Source organism: Oncorhynchus kisutch, linkage group LG22, assembly GCF_002021735.2.
Source record: "Oncorhynchus kisutch isolate 150728-3 linkage group LG22, Okis_V2, whole genome shotgun sequence".
NCBI classification, from domain to species: Eukaryota; Metazoa; Chordata; class Actinopteri; order Salmoniformes; family Salmonidae; genus Oncorhynchus; species Oncorhynchus kisutch.
The window spans coordinates 30,928,761-30,947,591 of record NC_034195.2 but is presented as its reverse complement, the minus strand read 5'-3'; the positions used below and the strand labels follow the sequence as shown (position 1 = coordinate 30,947,591).

Genomic DNA, 18,831 nt, shown 5'->3' with positions numbered 1-18,831 from the left:
CACGCCGCCCGGGCACGTCCCTCTTGACGTTTCATTTCACCGGCGTGTCATTGGTCCGTTTCTGAAACGCTTGGCGCGCTTGTAGAAGATGCACGAACTCTGTCAAAGCATATTTGCTAACTCTAGCCAGCCTCCAACTAGTCATTGAACTAAAATAAAACCATACCTGTGAGTATTTGTATTTCTTGTTTTAACTATTCAACGGTTAAGTGTCACGATCGTTTCGAACTAACATAATCGACAACTGACCAGACTAGGAAGTAGCTAGCTAATGCATGCTCCATGCAATGTAGCCATAGCATAATCATTATTTGCCAAGGCTGACAGTCCCAGACATAACGTTACAATGTAAAATGTCTGTTAGACTCCACTACCTTCAGTTTAGACACAACGTCCCGTTCTGCCTTCTGCACAAAGTCAGTGATCCAGTCAGTCCCAGCAGAGGAGGATGGAAAATGTTAGACGATTGATCTAAAACCCATAGGTAACAGGGTACTCCCAAAGTAGTGTCATATCAGTTACCATGTATGGCATTGAGAAAGTCCGGTAACGTTAGTTTAACTGAGAATTCTCAACTCCTTGATATGATAATGCTCAGCTTACAACAGTTCTGCTACGAAAAAAGTAGCTAGCTAGCTCTAAATGTGCATTTCACGTTCGAAAGAGTTTATATAGTACAGGTAATTACAACTGAGTTTGTCAGTGTTCTAACCCACAGGCAGCAAGAGCATTATTAGCAGTGATGGAAGAGGCTGGTGCCCCCCACTTCCCCTTCCCCTACCAGCCATACCCCATCCAGGAGCAGTTCATGCAGGCCCTGTATGGGGCACTGGAGCACGGCAAAGTCGGCATCTTTGAGAGCCCTACTGGAACGGTGTGTGTGTGTTCATATCTATGTAATAACGTGTGTGTCCATCTGTCTCAGTCTGTGTATTAATATATTGTTGTTCCAGGGCAAGTCTCTGAGTCTGATCTGTGGAGCTCTGAGCTGGCTGAGGGACCATGAGGAAAAGAGGAGACAGGAGGCAGACAGACTGCTGCAGGGGGATGGATGTACATCTCTCTCCATCTCCTCATCCCTCTCTACCACAACATCCTCCACCCCGCCATCCTCCTCTGCTGAGCCTGACTGGATCACTGACTTTGTGCAGAAGAAGGCAGAACGGGACTTTGTGTCTAAACTGAAGGTAGTGGTGTATATATGTGTGTGGAGGTTGGGGGGGTCTTTGAGGTAGTTTGGTGTGACTTATGTGTTTACAGAATGTTAGCATCACTCTTGTGTTTCTGTATCTTTGTGTGTGTGTGTCAGGATGAAGAGCTGCGGAGGAAGAAGAGGGAGGAACACCTGGAAATGATCAGAAACAACTCTCAGCTGAAATACGCTCTGAAGAGAAAGGTAGAGCATAACATTCTAATACTCAGTAGAGTATAGCTGTATACAGTAACAGCTTAAATGTTGTGCGTGTGTGTATATGTAGAGCTGTGAGGATGATGAGGGAGTGAAGCTGCTGCAGCTAAGTAAGGACCCCCAGGAGGGGGAGCTAAACAACCCTGAGGAGGAGCTTATTGTGGCTGAGTATGAAAGCGATGACGAATCAAAGACCAAGAACAAGTAAGGACAACCCAATTACTAGGCCACAATTGAGTGTAGCTTAATAAAATAGTATAGAGTGTTTCAATTTGACAACATAATGACACCCTTGTCTCAACTCGATAGGTTCTGTGGTGGTGATGACGATGATGAAGATGACTTGGTGGAGGAGCACGTCACCAAGGTATATTTGGGATTCTTAGGTTATTTCTCTTATGTAGAATTTTGTCCTCGGTCAACACCACTTAGTGTGTGTGTGTTCGCGCGTGTGTTTCATCAGATCTACTACTGCAGCCGTACACACTCCCAGCTGGCTCAGTTTGTCCATGAGGTACAGAAGAGTCCCTTCAGCCAAGACATCAGCCTGGTCCCACTGGGGTCCCGACAGGTACACATACACACACACCGGCCTTTACACATTCTTTCCATTCCTGTAGATCCTGTGTATTAATAAGCTGTGTCTGTGTAGAATATGTGTGTAAATGAGGAGGTGCGTCGGCTGGGAAGCGTCCAACGTATCAACGACCGCTGTATGGAAATGCAGAAGAACAAACACGGTGAGAACATATGCTCCCAGAATGTATGGGGTATTATGGCAATGCTGACTCAACAAAATATGGTTATTCGGTATCTCAGTAAGGAAAGTCATATACAATTATTTTAGGAGGAATCTATCCTTTTTAAAGAACTCTAGGCCTGTCGCATTGCTCTCTTTTCTCAAAGATGTCCTCTCTTTCTCTCCTGTATTCTCTCTCAGACCAGCGTCCGAAGGAAGTGGAGGGTGGTAAGAGGAAGAGGGGTGCGTCTAAGGCGGTGTGTCCGTACGTAGGGGCTCAGGGGCTGCAGACACTGAGGGATACTGTGTTGGGGGCGGTACGAGACATAGAACAGCTGCTCAGCCTGGCCAGAGAAACACGCTCCTGTCCCTACTACGCTACACGCCTCGCTATACCCCCCGCACAGGTACACACCATCACTCACACCTTTTCCCTCAAATGATTATGGTATTACATTGTGAGACCCTGGTCTTTGATGTATGTGTGTGTATAGCTGGTGGTGCTGCCCTATCAGACTGTACTTCATGAGGGGACGAGGAGAGCATCGGGGGTGCAGCTCAAAGGACAGGTTAACCATGCTTAAAACACACACCTTTGAACATGAATATTTTAGCTTTCTAAAGTCCACCGTGTATTTCGCCCTTGTGCTATCTCTACCTATTCTACAATGTATTGAGCTGTTTTACCTGTTTGATTTGATTGGTTTAGGTGCTGATCATAGATGAGGCTCACAACCTCAGTGACGTTCTCTCCTGTATACACAGCTCAGAACTAACTGGAGCACAGGTACACACACACACAAGAACTGTAGTTTGTCGATGTGTCTGTGGTAGAATAACATTTGTTGCTGTCTATATTGTTTAATGAAGTTTTATACTGTTTTATACTTTATACTTTATCCAGCTATGCCGTGCACACTCCCAGCTTGCACAGTACTCTGAACGCTACAGGTAAACACACACACACACACACACACACACACACACACACATGGTGTCTGATTGTGTGTGTGTGTGTAACAGGAGTCGACTGAAGGCCAAGAACCTGATGTACATTAAACAGATCCTTTTTGTGGTGGAGGGGCTGGTGCGTGTGCTGGGAGGTAAGTGTGTGTATGTGTGCCCTGTGAAAAAGAGCCAGAACAAGATCCCTATATACAGTGCATTCGGAAGGTATTCAGACCCCTTCACTTTTTCCACATTTTGTTAATTTCCAGCCTTATTCTAAAATTGATAACGTAGATTCTTTCCCTCTCATCAATCTATACACAATACACCATAATGACAAAGCAAAAACAGATTTTGCAAATGTATTTTTTTAAACAACTGAAGTATCACATTTACATACAGTGGGGCAACAAAGTATTTAGTCAGCCACCAATTGTGCAAGTTCTCCCACTTAAAAAGACGAGAGAGGCCTGTAATTTTCATCATAGGTACACTTCAACTATGACAGACAAAATGAGAAAAAAAAATCCTGAAAATCACATTGTAGGATTTTTAATGAATTTATTTGCAAATTATGGTGGAAAATAAGTATTGCAGATCCTCTCAAGCTCTGTCAGGTTGGATGGGGAGCGTCACTGCACAGCTATTTTCAGGTCTCTCCAGAGATGTTGGATCGGGTTCAAGTCTGAGACTTGTCCCAAAGCCACTCCTGCGTTGTCTTGGCTGTGTGCTTAGGGTCGTTGTCCTGTTGGAAAGTGAACCATTGCACCAGTCTGAAGTCCTGAGTGCTCTGGAGCAGGTTTTCATGAAGGATCTCTCTTTACTTTGCTCTGTTCATCTTTCCCTTGATCCTGACTAGTCTCCCAGTCCCTGCTGCTAAAAAACATCCCCACAGCATGATGCTGCCACCACCATGCTTCACCATAGAGATGGTGCCAGGTTTCCTCCAGACGTGATGCTTGGCATTCAGGCCAAAGACTTCAATCTCGGTTTCATCAGACCAGATAATCTTGTTTCCCATGGTCTGAGAGTCATTTAGGTGCCTTTTGGCAAACTCCAAGCGGGCTGTCATGTGCCTTTTACTGAGGAGTGGCTTCCACCTGGCCACTCTACCATAAAGGCCTGATTGGTGGAGTGCTGCATAGATGGTTGTCCTTCTGGAAGGTACTCCAATCTCCACAGAGGAACTCTCGAGCTCTGTCAGCGTGAGCTTCGGGTTCTTAGTCACCTCCCTGACCATGGCCCTTCTCCCCATCAGTTTGGCCGGGTGGCCAGCTCTAGGTTCAAAACTTCTTCCATTTAAGAATGATGGAGGCCACTGTGTTCTTTGGGACCTTCAATGCTGCAGAAATGTTTTGGTATTCCTTCTCCAGATCTGTGCCTCGACACAATCCTTTCTCTGAGCTCTACGGACAATACTTTGACCTCATGGATTGGTTTTTGCTCTAAGATGCACTGTCAACTGTGTGACCTTTTTATATTGACAGGTGTATGCCTTTCCAAATCATGTCCCATCAATTTACCATAGGTGGACTCAAATGAAGTTGTAGATACATCTCAAGGATGACCAATGGAAACAGGGATGTACCTGAGCTCAATTTCGAGTCTCATAGCAAAGGGTCTGGATACATACAGTACCAGTCAAAAGTTTGGACACACCTATTCATTCAAGGGTTTTTCTTTATTTTGACTATTTTCTACATTGTAAAATCATAGTGAAGACATCAACACTATGAAATAACACATAGGGAATCATGTAGAAACCAAAAAAGTGTTAAACAAATCAAAATATATTTCAGATTCTTCAAAGTAGCCACCCTTTGCCTTGATGACAGCTTTGCACACTCTTGGCATTATCTCACCCAGCTTCACCTGGAATGCTTTTCCAACAGTCTTGAAGGAGTTCCTACATATGCTGAGTACTTGTTGGCTGCTTTTACTTCACTCTGCGGTCCAACTCATCCCAAACCATCTCAATTGGAGGCCATGTCATCTGATGCAGCACTCCATCACACGTATTCTTGATCAAATAGTCCGTACACAGCCTGGAGTTGTGTTGGGTCATTGTCCTGTTGAAAAACAAATGATAGCGCAAACCAGATGGGATGGCGTATGGCTGCAGAACGCTGTGCTAGCCATGCTGGTTAAGTGTGCCTTGCATTCTAAATAAATCAGACAGTGTCACCAGCATCATCATACCTCTTCCTCCATGCCTCACGGTTGGAACCACACATGCAGCCATCAGACGTTCACCTACTCTGCGTCTCACAAAGACATGGCAGTTGCAACCAAAAATCTCAAATTTGGACAGATTTCCACCGCTCATATCCATTGCTCATGTTTCTTAGCCCAAGTAAGTCTCTTCTTCTTATTGGTTTCTTTTAGTAGTGTTTTTTTGCAGCAATTCGACCATGAAGGCCTGATTTCACGCATTCTCCTCTGAACAGTTGATGTTGAGATGTGTCAGGAAGCTGGTTGAGAGAATGCCAAGAGTGCAAAGAGTGGCTACTTTAAAGAATCCCAAATATAAAATATATTTTGATTTGTTGAACACTTTTTTGGTTACTACAGGATTCCAGATGTGTTTTTTCATAGCTTTGATGTCTTCACTGTTATTTTACAATGTAGAAAATAGTAAAAAATAAAACCATGGAATCAGTAGGTGTGTCAACGTTTGACTGGTACTGTATGTAAATAAGTTTTTTTTGTTTTTAATAAATTTGCAAACATTTATAAAAACCTGTTCGCTTTGTCATTATAGGGTATTGTGTGTAGATTGATGAGGATATTTCTTGTTTAATCCATTTTAGAATAAGGCTGTAACTTAACAAAATGTGGAAAAGGGGAAGGGGTCTGAACACTTTCCAAATTCACTGTATATGGTAATAGCTCTATCAGTACTCTGAACGCCTTCTGTTAGGCTAAGTGGAGTTTAAAACATATTAGATATGAAACCATGTTATATCTATATTGTCTTTAGGTAAGGTGGGGCAGAATCCACACAGCCAGACTACTCAGGCAGGTAAGAACATACGCACGCGCGCACACACACACACACACACACACACACACACACACACACACACACACACACACACACACACACAAAACAAACACTGTGTAGTGATCTTCCCCTCACTTTGTCTCCCAGCAACCGAACTGCTGACCATCAACAACTTCCTGTTCAAGGCTCAGATAGACAACATCAACCTCTTCAAGGTAACCACGACCACAACTAGATCACAACCACAACACACTGCGATTGGCACAGAAATTGGGGAAGGGATTGATGGATTCTATGGTTATTGGTGACAAATTGCTTCGCTTCCTCTCTTCCTCTTTGTCTCTCTATGAAGGTACAGCGATACTTTGAGAAGAGTATGATCAGCAGAAAGGTAAGTGTGTGTGTGTGTGTGTGTGTGTGTGTGTGTGTGTGTGTGTGTGTGTGTGTGTGTTTTTCTAATGTTGTTTGTTCTCTTTCTAGCTGTGTGGCTTCATAGAAAAGTATGCAGGTACAGGTGTGACGTCACACACACAAACCTCACAGACACAGACACAGACTGCCAACAAAGAGAATCGTCGGACTGAAGGCCTGAACCGCTACCTACAGACACTGCAGAGCAGCCAACAGCCTGACACAGGTAAACACACACACTAGGAATGTCACCTTGTAAAATGTAACTGATGTACGAAAAACGGACTGCCATCATGTTTAAGGTGCAAGGACTGCCTAACAGTCCTTGCACCTTTCTCTGCCTAACTCTTTCTCTGTCCCCCTCTCTCTCTCTCTCTCTCTCCTGTAGAGTCACCTCCAGGCCAGCAGGGAGCAGCAGAGGACAGGGAGCTGGCAGCATCCCCTATGATGCAGGTAGAGGGCTTCTTCATGGCTCTCACCAACGCCAACACTGACGGACGTGTGGTGCTACACACACAAGGTACACACACACACACCAACTTCTCTGTTGAGCAGAAACTAGTTTCTCCCAACATGCTAATGTTTCTCTATTACCTCTCTCCAGGTAGTGTAGCGGTGAGTAGTATGAAGTTCCTCCTGTTGAACCCAGCGGTCCACTTTGCTCAGGTGCTGAAGGACTGTAGAGCTGTCATCATCGCTGGAGGAACCATGCAGCCTGTAAGAACACACTCATGTACTCATTCTTATCTTCATCCCCTGTGATGACCTAGGCAAATGAAAGTCAAGACGACTACTCTGTGCGTCTGTGTCTAGGTGTCTGACTTTAAGCAGGAGCTGTTGTTCTCTGCTGGTGTTGGAGCGGAGCGCATCATAGAGTTCTCCTGTGGTGAGTACCCTAAGATAGATCTGGGAGGACTGTAGGTAGTTAGCTAGAATAAGAGAGCAGGTTGAAGGTCAGTGTTATAGTGATAATAAACCATAAAGTCATTTCTCATTGAACACAGATACTAATTGGTTCTAGCTGAGAAGCTCCTGGTTTGGACAAACTGACTGTGTGTATGTGTGTTTGGCAGGTCATGTGATTCCTCCAGAGAATATCCTACCCATAGTGCTGTGCAGTGGCCCGTCTGGTCAGGAGCTGGAGTTCACCTTCCAGAACAGAGACACACCACACATGGTTAGACACACACCTTTTAAAACGGCATTATGCCATTCTGAGAAGCCAATGTTAATGCTAATGGACGGAGGGGAGTGTAATGTGTATGTGTTTGTGTGTGTGTAGATGGAGGAGACTGGCCGTGTGCTGTCTAACCTGTGTAACGTGGTGCCGGGAGGCGTGGTGTGTTTCTTCCCTTCCTACGATTACTCCAGAAGGATTCTGGAGAACTGGGAGGCCAGCGGAGTTCTGGCACGCCTCTCTAGCAAGAAGAAGGTACACATACCATCTTGCTATCAAGTATATATGTTTCTCTCTTGAAAGTCCATATATTCAGTGTGTGTTTCTATCAGATCTTCCAGGAGCCAAAGAAAGCCAACCAGGTGGAAAAGGTGCTCAATGAGTTCTCACGCACAATCCAGGTGAGACACAAAACAAATGACCATCACTTTAAATGACTACAAAACACCTCATCTCACCTTTATGAGATTTACACATCAGATAAAGATATTGCTTTTTGGAAAGCTTGTTGAATGACTATCTCTCTCTCTCAGAGGTGTGCTGTGGATGGGGGTACACTCTCTGGAGCGTTGCTGTTCTCTGTGGTCGGGGGAAAGATGAGCGAGGGTATCAACTTCTCGGACGAACTAGGCAGGTGTGTGTTACAGATCTCTCATTGTGAAAGCATCGGTTGTTTGTTTCTTGGATAAAGACAGTGTATGTCAGGGGTCGGTAACTAGATTCAGCCGCTGGCCGATTGTTGTCAGAGCGGATGGTCAGCGGAACATAATTATAGTAGTTGTGGTCAATTTGTAGTGTACAAATTAAGCCCAAAGAGACATTGTATTTGAAAATAACAATAATGTCATACCTTTATTACATTTACATGATCATATACAGTGCATTCGTAAAGTATTCAGACCCCTTGACTTTTTCCACGTTTTGTTATGTTACAGCATTATTCAAAAATTGATTTAAATAAATGTTTTCCCTCATCAATATACACACAATACCCCATAATGACAAATCTAACAGTTTTTTATTTTTGCAAATGTATTAAAAATGTAAAACAGATACCTTATTTACATAAGTATTCAGGACCTTTGCTATGAGACTCGAGGCACAGATCTGGGGAAGGGTACAAAAAACATTCCTGCAGCATTGAAGGTTCCCAAGAACACAGTGGCCTCCATCATTCTAAAATGGAAGAAGTTTTGAACCACCAAGACTCTTTTTATAGAGCTGGCCGCCCGGCCAAACTGAGCAATCGGGGGAGAAGGGCCTTGGTCAGAGAGGTGATCAAGAACCCGTTGGTCACTCATACAGAGTTCCTCTGTGGAGATGGGAGAACCTTCCAGAAGGACAAACATCTCTGCAGCACTCCACCAATCAGGTCTTTCTGGTAGAGTGGCCAGACAGAACACACTCCTCAGTAAAAGGCAAATGACAGCCCGCTTGGAGTTTGAGAAATAAGATTCTCTGGTCTGATAAAACCAAGATTGAAGTCTTTTGCCTGATTGCCAAGCGTCACGTCTGGAGGAAACCTGGCACCATCCCTAAGATGAAGCGTGGTGGTTGCATCATGCTGTGGGGATGTTTTGCAGGGACTTGGAGACTAGTCAGGATCAAGGGAAAGATGAACAGAGTACAAAGTACAGTGAGATCCTTGATGAAAACCTGCTCCAGAGTGTAGGACCTTCCTACAAGACAACAACCCTAAGCACACAGCCAAGACAATGCAGGAGTGGCTTCGGGAAAAGTCTCAATGTCCTTGAGTTGCCCAGCCACAGCCCAGACTTGAACCAGATCAAACATCCCTGGAGAGACCTGAAAATAGCTTGTCAGTGACGCTCCCCATCCAGCCTGACAGAGCTTGAGAGGATCTGCAGAGAAGAATGGGCGAAACTCCCCAAATTCAAGTGTGCCAAGCTTATAGGGTCATACCCAAGAAGACTCGAGGCTGTAAGGTGCTTCAACAAAGTACAGAGTAAAGGGTCTGAATACTTATGTAAATGTATTTAAATCGTTTTGATAAAAAAAAATTATTTGCAAAAATTTCTAAACCTGTTTTCGCTTTGTTATTATGGGGTATTGTGACTAGATTGAGAAAATAAACAATTTAATACATCTAAGAATAAGGCTGTATCGTAACAAAATGTTTAAAAAGTCTAGGGGTCTGAACACTTTCTGAATGCACTGCATGTCCTTTTTTTTTATTCATGGGAATACTTGGAAACAGATTTCCTAAAGTAAACTCATTTTAGCTGTAAAATCACCAGGTATCAGTCTTTATTGACCCCAAACTAAAATGCCGACCCCTGTTGTATGTTAATAAAATGTGTGTGTGTAGGTGTATTGTGATGGTAGGGATGCCATATCCAAACATCAAGTCTCCAGAGTTAAAGGAGAAGATGGCTTACCTGGACAAGAACCTGGTGAGACGGAAAACACGAGCATACACATTTTCGGGTATTCATTTACCATTCTTTTAGGGGCCAATTCCAACTTGGGAATTTATGCCTTTCCTACACAATGAATGCCTTTCCTACCTTATTCAGTCACGTAACGTGCTCTGCAGGTGTGGCTACGTTGCGCATTCTGAATACATTTCATTCAACTGCTGAAAACCCTCACTTGCTGGCTAACTGATTTTCTCAAGGAGTTTTCATTCAATGGGGTTTTGAGTACATTTATCTTAAGCCATCCCTTTAAATATGGTGCACCTTTTTAATTATAATCTTGTCGACAGAATAAATAAAATACATAGAGAGAACAGGTTCACAATATAGGGATCAATTTAAAGAAAGCCATCTATGCATATTCATCTCCATTTCAGCACCAACTGGTAGATAACAAAATACTCACATTTTGTAGATTTAGGCACATTTTAGGGTTAGGAAAGTATGTATGAATCATAAAAACAGTTTAGAGAGCCTTTACACACACAATACTATATATTGGTGTATAAAAAAATTGGTTTGATTCATCCTGAAAGTTGTCATATTAAAGTTCAATCCATGACATTTTGGAAGGTGGGGAAAAGTGTACAATAGGGGTTGAACAATAATCCTATAAATATTCCCTAATCCTTACTAATCATGGAACTGTATGACAATGGTCCAGTCGTGGTGAACCGTGCACCAGGCTCCAGGTTTAACCTGCTATGTGTGTCTGACTTCCATTTATTTTTCTCACCTTTATTTAACCAGGTAGGCTAGTTCGTTTGGAGGTTAGATAGCACAATGATTCAAATAGGCTGCATGTCCCATATTATTGCACAACGTTGCCTAATATGGTCCACTAATGTTAGCGACCCTCAGGAACAACTACACCGATGTGACAGAGGAAAGAAAGGTGAATGGAATGATGTAAAAATACATGTATGTGGGTGGCTCCCGATAGTGGCTAAATATTTAACATGATACAAAGTGTAAAATAAAACTGAGAAAAGCCTGGGCATATAATCAAATCATTCTAAAGGTCATACATCAACTCTTTTTCCACTGGGAACTGGTAGGTTCGCTAGACCTTATGTAAGGTTTCCTCACGCGTATCACTGCTGGAACAATTGGAGAATTAAGTCGAGGTCAGAATACGGTGTTTCTGTAGACACTTTCATTTATTCAAGCTCCACCTCAAACAAATCATGGGTGAATAGCATGCTATTCTCAAGCTTAAGTTCAAGGTCAGAATACGCATAGAGAGAAAAGCAAATAAAAAGGGAATTACGTTTCATTTATGCGCGCTTAACTCTGGTCAGAACCTGGGCCATAGAGATGAATGGAAAACTCAGTCCATCCTGCATTAAGTCTGGCTTAGGCACACTCACACTCTGTTCTGTTTCAGCCTCACTCTGGTGGGAGGAGTCCAGGCCAGGCTCTGATAGAGAACCTCTGTATGAAGGCTGTCAATCAATCCATAGGTACTCTCTATATTTCTACACCTTCTCAGTTAACTATAGATTGACTATCTATCTGTATTACAAGCTACGTTGTATACCCCTGGCCTAATCAATCATTCTGTACCCCTAATCAAACAATCTTCTGGGGATGACCTCATTTTCTCTCCCCACAGGAAGAGCCATCCGTCACCGTGAAGACTATGCATGTATCGTTCTGTGTGACCGACGGTACTCCCGACCTGCAACGCTGGCCAAACTCCCCGACTGGATCAGAGCACACACGCGCACACACACCAGCTTCGGGCCTGCCTTCGCCAGCCTGAGACGGGTAATACACACACACCTGCAATGGATAATACACACACTATGTCTGTAGAGCACAGGCCCTCTGACCCAACTTCTTCTTTCCTCTTTCTCAGTTCTTTATGGAGAAGAAACAGCAGCAGCTATGAGAGGAAGGGGTAGCGGGTGTTCTGGTGTGTAACGCTGGTCAGAAGAGAGCTACCTCACCTCTCGGATATCCTCGCTCTGGAGACAGGACTTCTGATTGGATTCTCCTCGAGGGATGTTAAAGCACACACTCGTCAAAGCATGATGGTTGAGGCTCTTTGTATGTTTTACACCCATACCTCTCCAACAGTACAGATCAGTCAACTCTCCACTGCCAGTATTTTATGCAAAAATAATTTTTATTGAATGATGTTCATAACATTCTGATAGAAATGTTGTGCTGCTTTAGTGTGGTGTTAGTTATGTAATTATATTTACGTGTTTCTTGATTATACTTAATAATGCTGAGATGAGGTCTGACTTATCTCCTGTAGTTGTTTGTCCAGTATTCTCTCAATAAGGATCAGTACATTTGTGTATCATCTGGAACAGGTATGGGCAACTTTGATGGGCTGTGGGGGCCACACAAAAAACGGAACTCACGAACAGCCGCAGTGGCTCGCCATAGGGTGGAGGCAAATGTTTGCAGTCTTTAATATGATAACTGATGATAAATGGGCTCCACCCGGGTCTGTAATTCAACAATGCTTACTACAAGTTTAGATAGATTGGTAAGTTAGCTGGCCACTAGACTAAATCATTTTAGCTGACATGGGCTAATTGAGTGACTGCTGATGCACAACCAAATGTCAAAACTGCACCCTAGTTGCCCATCCCTGATCTTGAAGGAACCCTACAGACAGTACAGCATCACAAAAGGCACTGCATCTCGGTGCAAGAGGTGTCACTACAGTCCCTGGTTCGAATCCAGGCTGTATCACATCCAACCGTGATTGGGAGTCCCATAGGGCGGTGCATAATTGGCCCGGGGGAAGGCCGTCATTGTAAATAAGAATTTGTTCTTAACTGACTTGCCTAGTTAAATAAAGGTTAAAAAAAATATATCAAGCGTTAGTTTCCTTCCTCAGTATTCTTTTCTTTTATTGGCTTAGATCTAGATGTGCTCAGAGTTCCATTGGTTCTGATTGGCTAGTCTCAGGCCTCCCAGTCGTCCTCGTCTTCAGTGGTTGGCTGATGGGGGGCAGGAAGAGGTGGGATTACATCGGACATCCTAGCGAATGCGCTGCCAGATCCAGCTGGGCACTCCCCTGAGTCCCCGCCTACAGGACCCTTACCAGAGATACCTGGGAAACACAAATTCTACTATCACCAAGACCTAGAAATACTACTACACTACTATCAGAGGGACAATAACCCAGGGAGAGATGAGAGAAGAATGGGGGAGGAGCGTTCTCACCTTTCCTTCGCATGGCCAACTTATTGAAGAGATCTGACATGAAGTCTCCTCCACTGGCTGCTGCTACCACTGAGAGAGGGAACACAATGCAGTGAAGCAGAGATGATATTACATTTCTATGGCATTTTTAGTACAGTGGAGAGAGACCAGAACAGTTACATCTACTGTAGCTACACACAACATAAATAGTTCAGCTAGTGAACAACTAGTAGTCTTTATTTCCTGTTCAGATGAACCCCGCTGTTAAATGTTTGAGTGGTCCAGCAACAACTGAACCAGCACTAATGACTGTGGACTCACTCAAAGGTCTAACACACAAGTTTGCTCACTCACACGCACACACAGCAAAGTCTTACAGATAAAAACAGTGTAGTTAAATCAGTGCTTTAATGAAGGTAATGTTTATATATCTAAAGGTCATGCAGCCCTGAGCTGTTCTCTATGACTAGTTAGGTAACTGTTGTTTGGAGTCTGCACACACACACACACTATGTCCCAAATATGCTCTGTAAGTTAAATCAGCAGTTAAAACAATAAAGCGTTTTCCCCACCACTGTTTCAGCTAAACGTGCAGGGATGGGGCTGGAGAAATGTCACCACTCAAATTCAATCCATGACATCAAAATTATAGCTTTAACTCTTTTAGATTATACAGTGTTTGTTTATATTTATCTGGTTTACAAACATTGGAGTAAAACAACCTTATATTTTGGGTTCTGATGGGATATGACAGTTGAACTACGCTCATGAGGCATTGATAAGTTGTACTCTAAGAATCAATGGGTACATATAATTCATTCATAAGTCCAAAAATGGATGTAGCAACTGCTGATTTCCCCTTTAAAGAACTGGAGGCCTGTAGCGATCATTGCTCTGTTGGGACTATAAAATGTTCTCAAAGAGTCACCAGGTTCAAGAGCAATCTCTCGTTTGTCATTCAAGAGGAGAAATCAAGACACTCATCCACCTCTCCCTCCCCTCTTCTCCTTTACCTTGTTCCTGCTCCTTCTGTTTTTTTTTCTCCATCTTGCGTTCTTTGACGTTGCGTAGTTTGGCCTTTCCAATGCCTCCAGCGTTGCGTATGGACTCTAGTAGACTGGCCCGGCTGTTTGATTCAACCACCTCGCTGGGAGCGCCCACTACAGGAGCTGGAGGTAAATACACTTTTCAAGAGAAGGAGAGTGTGTTTGTGTATAGTGTGTGTGTATACTCTGTGTGTGTTACCTGTGCTGGCATCTGCAGGGCTATTTGCAGGCTCTGGTGGGGGAGGAGGTGGAGGAGGGGGGAGATCAGGGGGAGGGGTGGGGATATGTGTGGGCTCTGGTGGTGGAGGTGGGGGAGGAGGCGGGACTGCAACTTGGAATTGAGAACCTGTAACAAACAAATCAACATAACCAATAGAAACATTTGCCTCATTTGATATGACCGATTTCCATGGAAACGTCTGTATAATCCACACAACAGAGACAGTCTGTGTACCGGGCATGTCCTCCCCAGAGAAGGAGGGTAGTTCAGGGAAGGTGTGTGTGGGTCCAGAGGGTGCGATGCCGGGCCCCAGGTCTTGGCTGTAGGACAGGTCGTCAGCAATGCCTGGCAGGTCTGGTAGGTAGGAGGGGACGTCTATCTCTGGGACCTGACCCAGGTCTGGAACATAGAAGTAGCTCTCTGCTGTCTACAGGGACAGATGGAGAGGGAATGAGAGCAGGAGGAAGAAATTAAGTGTAATAATTTACAGTCACACTTTAACTTGTTAGTATGGCCCATTGAAAAAATATTATAGTCCAAAGACAGCAATGCCACAGGCCTCCAGTTATTTCGAGAATAGTGTGGGAGTGTGTATACAGTATGTATGGTGTGAGTGTGTGTACCTGTCTCTCCAGCTGTTCTCTCTTGGTTATGGATAGGGGAGCGTCAAATGGTTTCTCTTGCTTCTCTGTCTCCAGAGTGGTGTGTGTTTTAGTCACCGCCCCCGCCAGGGGGTCCAGGAAAACATACTTCTTATACCTAAACACATATACGACCAGTTAGAGTGTGTGTGTGTGTGTGTGTGTGTGTGTGTGTGTGTGTGTGTGTGTGTGTGTACTAACAGGTTCTCTGTAGTATTGAACAGCAGCAGGGAGCTGACAGAGGAGATGTTTCGAGGCAGACCGCCCAGCCCCTCTTCGGTCTCATCCTCCGAACGCTTCTTACTGCTCACACACACCGGGTAATAACACAACTTCTCCTAGAGGTGGACAGAGAGAGAGAGAGGGGTGTAGAACAAGAGAGGACAGATATTAGATGGGATGAGTCTAGTAAGAACCTCCTTCAGTAGACAACACAAATGGCCACCAGACGTAATCATGAATTGGCTTTGCTTTCCATCTCTGTTTTTGTACGAAATGAGAGCTAGTAGCTTTCCAATAGAGACAGCCTTGCAGGTAAGATAAAGAGAGAGAGACAAATTCAAAACCTTCATCAGAATGAATAACTCCCACTCTTTCTCTTTTTGTCATCATCCTCTGTTTATTTCTCTCTCCCTCACACTCATTCACTCACTCTCTCATCTCACTCTCTCTCTGCAGTGCTTGAGGTTTCATAAATAATACATCTCTGAGCCAGGAAAGTGCACAAATCGTTCTCTGCCTCTCAGACACAGCAAAAGAATACTCCTGTTTCTGTAAGTTTTTGGTTCTGGCAGCGAGGGAGAACTCAGTGGTGTTCACTATCAATAATGCACAATTTCACTGCTGAGCTAAGGTACACACACACAAAGAACTGCAATGCTGCTGGGTTTTTCACGCTCAACAGTTTCCTGTGTGTATCAAGAATGGTCCACCACCCAAAAGGACATCTAGCCAACTTGACACAACTGTGGGAAGCCTTGGAGTCAACATGGGCCAGCAACCCAGTGGAATGCTTTCCACACCTTGTAGAGTCCATGTCCCGACGAAGGGCAAAAGGGGTGGGGGGTGCTACTCAATGTTAAAATGAATTGGAGCTAATTTGCTAGTGTTTTTCAGTCTCCCCCCAAAACATGTTTTGACCTGCAGGTTGCAAGTTGGGGAACCCTGGTGTAGGGAGTAGTTTCCTGTGGGTAGTTTTAGTCAGGGCTTTTCATGTCATGTCCCCAGGTCAGAACAGGTCACATGTGCCGAATACAACAGGTGTAAACCTTATTGTGAAATGCTTACTTACAAGCCCTTAACCAACAATGCAGTTCAACAAATAGAGTTAATAAAATATTGACTAAATTAAATTTTAAAAATCAAATAATTCAAAAAGTAACACAAGAAATGTACATAATAGGCACGTCTGTAAATGCAGCAGTAAAATCCCTGTGGACTAAGCAGACTGTATATCGTGGATGAAAGCCAAAAAGGTATGGTCATATTACATATCTAAACGTATCTAAACAGCTAGGCCTATGCTAAAACACTGCATTTGCTTTATGCATTTACAAACTAGTTTAGCAGTGTGGAGGAGCCAGTGCTTTCTGTTTCCAAAGTCCTACAATCTGCAAGACCTCTGAAAAATGCAGGTCCTTTGTACTGAAATGTTTTACAGTAGATCCAAATAAAGTTTTGTACATTTGTGTGTATGTGTGTTACCTGCAGGGCCTTGTCGTCAAGGGGTCGTAGTTTGGCCTGTATGCGGTATCGGGGGCGTGTCTGGGAGGCAGGGTCTGTGGCTCCACTGAAGATGGAGGAGTAATCCTGGAGACGCTCTGGAGCTGGATACTTAGCACTGGAGAACACCTACACACACACACCTAAATCTCATAGTACTCTCAAGTAATTGTACTCTCAGAGACCTGCATGTATTGGGAACAGTGATTAGAAGGGGAACATGTGTCACAACTCTGTGTGAAGTGTGTGTTACCTTGGTGGCCTTCTTGCTACCTTTGATCTTGTTGACACGGGCCTGGGCTAGCCTGATTCGATCTGTCACACTCTGCAGCTGACAGCGGTTCCGCTCTACACTCTCAGACACTCTACACACACCAGGGGAAAGTAGTTAAATGTGTGTCATGTATAAACCAAGAGCATCTTAGCTAACAGGCATCATATGTAGAACATGCTATTTTAGGAGGACTTACACTCCTCTATCTGTGTGTGTGTGTGTGTGTGTGTGTGTGTGTGTGTGTGTGTGTGTGTGTGTGTGTGTGTGTGTGTGTGTGTGTGTGTGTGTGTGTGTACCTGGTAAAGATGTCAGTAGAGATAGTCTCTAGGTAGAGCAGGGTGTCTGCTATCTGGTGAACAGCCTCCTCCCTCCTCAGGTCTGACTGTATCAGTGGCACAGAGTACACCTGACCCTCCAGACACTGCTTCACACTCATCCTACACACACACAGAGAGAGAGGGAGAAAGGTAGTGAGTGAAAGAAAGAAAGGGGGGTGCCGAGGGACAAAGGGATCTTGCAAACGGAACTCTGAAAGCAGAATGCTGTAAGTAGCTAACTAACCTTTCTGACTTTTCACCTACAGGTGCTTGTGACCTCTCATCTGTCTCTCTCATTCTTTCTCCTAGACTCAGCTGACTGTCATGTGATGGGGTTTACCATTTAACCTTAGCTGACAGCTCTGGTCCTTCCTGGACCTGTCACCTCATACACAGATAAATAACCTGGGAAGTGACAGCCTTAGCAACTCATACTTATAATGATGTCCCATATAACAAAGTTAACATTGTGTACTGTCCAGTTAGCTAGCTAGCTATAAAGCTAGTGTATCTTCCGTGCAGCGAGATCATGTAAACATTTTACATCCAGCTCTCGGCGGCCCCAGCCACTAATGTGCTGGAGTCATCATCTCCCAGGCAACAGCCCTCTCTCCCCGGGTTGTGGACCCAGACAGCTCGGGAGATTGGTACACTCTCAGCTGGAGTCAAATAACGTTACTCATTGAGCTATCTTACTATCGACAATATAATTAAGTAAATATATGTTTCATTGGTCTTACCTGACCATTGACAGCGTGTAGTGTGTACACGGCCGCAGGTATCTATCTAATAGTTGGTTGTTTATTACTTTCCGCTAAAACACAACGACTCTGTCTGTCAGACTGTCTACTTCCGCATGGTCATACCGCGTGACACGTTCTGTTCCTTAAAGGGACAGTTCACTCACAATACAGACATTGAGGCTGTGCCAGAGAAATATATATTAATGTTTCATGCCACATACATTATTTAAGATAACATATATCATAGATGTCTTATACCATATTGTTTTTGTGTTCTACATTCACTGATCCCAGTCAAGGAATGAAGGACTGAAAAAGCTCTAATTTAAATGATTTGAATAAGCACAACTACTCCATGGCTCGTTGCTGAGAATTCTAATCCCTGTGCACAAGTTCCCAGATGTTTGACTTTATCTATTACTGATGTAGCATCCATAGGTTCAAACCTCTTGGTGTAATGGCTAAGATTGGACTGAGAGAATCAAGGTCACAGGTTCAAGTCATGCCATATCTACCACATGGGATGTGAGATCTATCCATCTATCAATGTGTGTGGGAATAGGCATGTGTGTGTG

At 44.0% G+C, this 18,831-nt stretch overlaps 2 protein-coding genes across 7 annotated transcripts; one reads left to right on the top strand and one right to left on the bottom strand.

The window, feature by feature from the left end:
• Positions 1 to 13,175, top strand: ddx11 (DEAD/H (Asp-Glu-Ala-Asp/His) box helicase 11). Of its 5 annotated transcripts, none has more exons than XM_020456212.2 (28): positions 1 to 168; positions 704 to 874; positions 954 to 1,187; positions 1,310 to 1,396; positions 1,479 to 1,612; positions 1,718 to 1,775; positions 1,872 to 1,979; positions 2,061 to 2,148; positions 2,349 to 2,554; positions 2,642 to 2,716; positions 2,857 to 2,934; positions 3,052 to 3,098; positions 3,171 to 3,250; positions 6,076 to 6,117; positions 6,247 to 6,314; positions 6,452 to 6,490; positions 6,580 to 6,736; positions 6,899 to 7,030; positions 7,115 to 7,227; positions 7,324 to 7,396; positions 7,584 to 7,687; positions 7,793 to 7,942; positions 8,020 to 8,088; positions 8,221 to 8,321; positions 10,017 to 10,101; positions 11,513 to 11,588; positions 11,741 to 11,895; positions 11,987 to 13,175. In XM_020456212.2, the coding sequence occupies exons 2-28, from the start codon at positions 743 to 745 to the stop codon at positions 12,017 to 12,019; spliced, it is 2,724 nt and encodes a 907-aa protein (XP_020311801.1). In that variant the 5' UTR covers positions 1 to 168; positions 704 to 742; the 3' UTR covers positions 12,020 to 13,175. The 5 variants fall into 5 exon arrangements, with proteins under 5 accessions (XP_020311801.1, XP_031656962.1, XP_020311800.1 ...); XM_031801102.1 differs by having other exon boundaries at positions 53 to 168; positions 719 to 874; positions 954 to 1,190; positions 6,458 to 6,490; XM_020456211.2 differs by having other exon boundaries at positions 54 to 168; positions 719 to 874.
• wash1 (WAS protein family homolog 1) lies at positions 12,236 to 18,394 on the bottom strand. Of its 2 annotated transcripts, none has more exons than XM_031801104.1 (11): positions 18,254 to 18,394; positions 17,493 to 17,633; positions 17,176 to 17,287; positions 16,905 to 17,051; positions 15,402 to 15,538; positions 15,183 to 15,318; positions 14,794 to 14,986; positions 14,539 to 14,685; positions 14,307 to 14,453; positions 13,315 to 13,383; positions 12,236 to 13,201 (listed from the first exon to the last, which is right to left on the bottom strand). In XM_031801104.1, exons 1-11 carry the CDS (start codon positions 18,259 to 18,261, stop codon positions 13,053 to 13,055), a joined length of 1,386 nt encoding a protein of 461 aa, XP_031656964.1. In that variant the 5' UTR covers positions 18,262 to 18,394; the 3' UTR covers positions 12,236 to 13,052. The 2 variants fall into 2 exon arrangements, with proteins under 2 accessions (XP_031656964.1, XP_031656963.1); XM_031801103.1 differs by having other exon boundaries at positions 14,307 to 14,462; positions 18,254 to 18,377.
• Positions 18,395 to 18,831: the final 437 nt, after the last annotated feature.

What these genes read in the sequence shown, in the direction of transcription:
- wash1 (XM_031801103.1), bottom strand. An exon ending in GAGAACAGCTGGAGAGACAG is followed by an intron (nt 14,987 to 15,182) that starts GTACACACACTC and finishes CTGTCCCTGTAG; the next exon opens with ACAGCAGAGAGCTACTTCTA. An exon ending in GTTGGCCATGCGAAGGAAAG is followed by an intron (nt 13,202 to 13,314) that starts GTGAGAACGCTC and finishes TGTGTTTCCCAG; the next exon opens with GTATCTCTGGTAAGGGTCCT.
- ddx11 (XM_031801099.1), top strand. Translation starts at nt 743, where the DNA reads ATGGAAGAGGCTGGTGCCCCCCACTTCCCCTTCCCCTACCAGCCATAC. An exon ending in TCGCTATACCCCCCGCACAG is followed by an intron (nt 2,555 to 2,641) that starts GTACACACCATC and finishes GTGTGTGTATAG; the next exon opens with CTGGTGGTGCTGCCCTATCA. An exon ending in CAGTACTCTGAACGCTACAG is followed by an intron (nt 3,099 to 3,170) that starts GTAAACACACAC and finishes TGTGTGTAACAG; the next exon opens with GAGTCGACTGAAGGCCAAGA.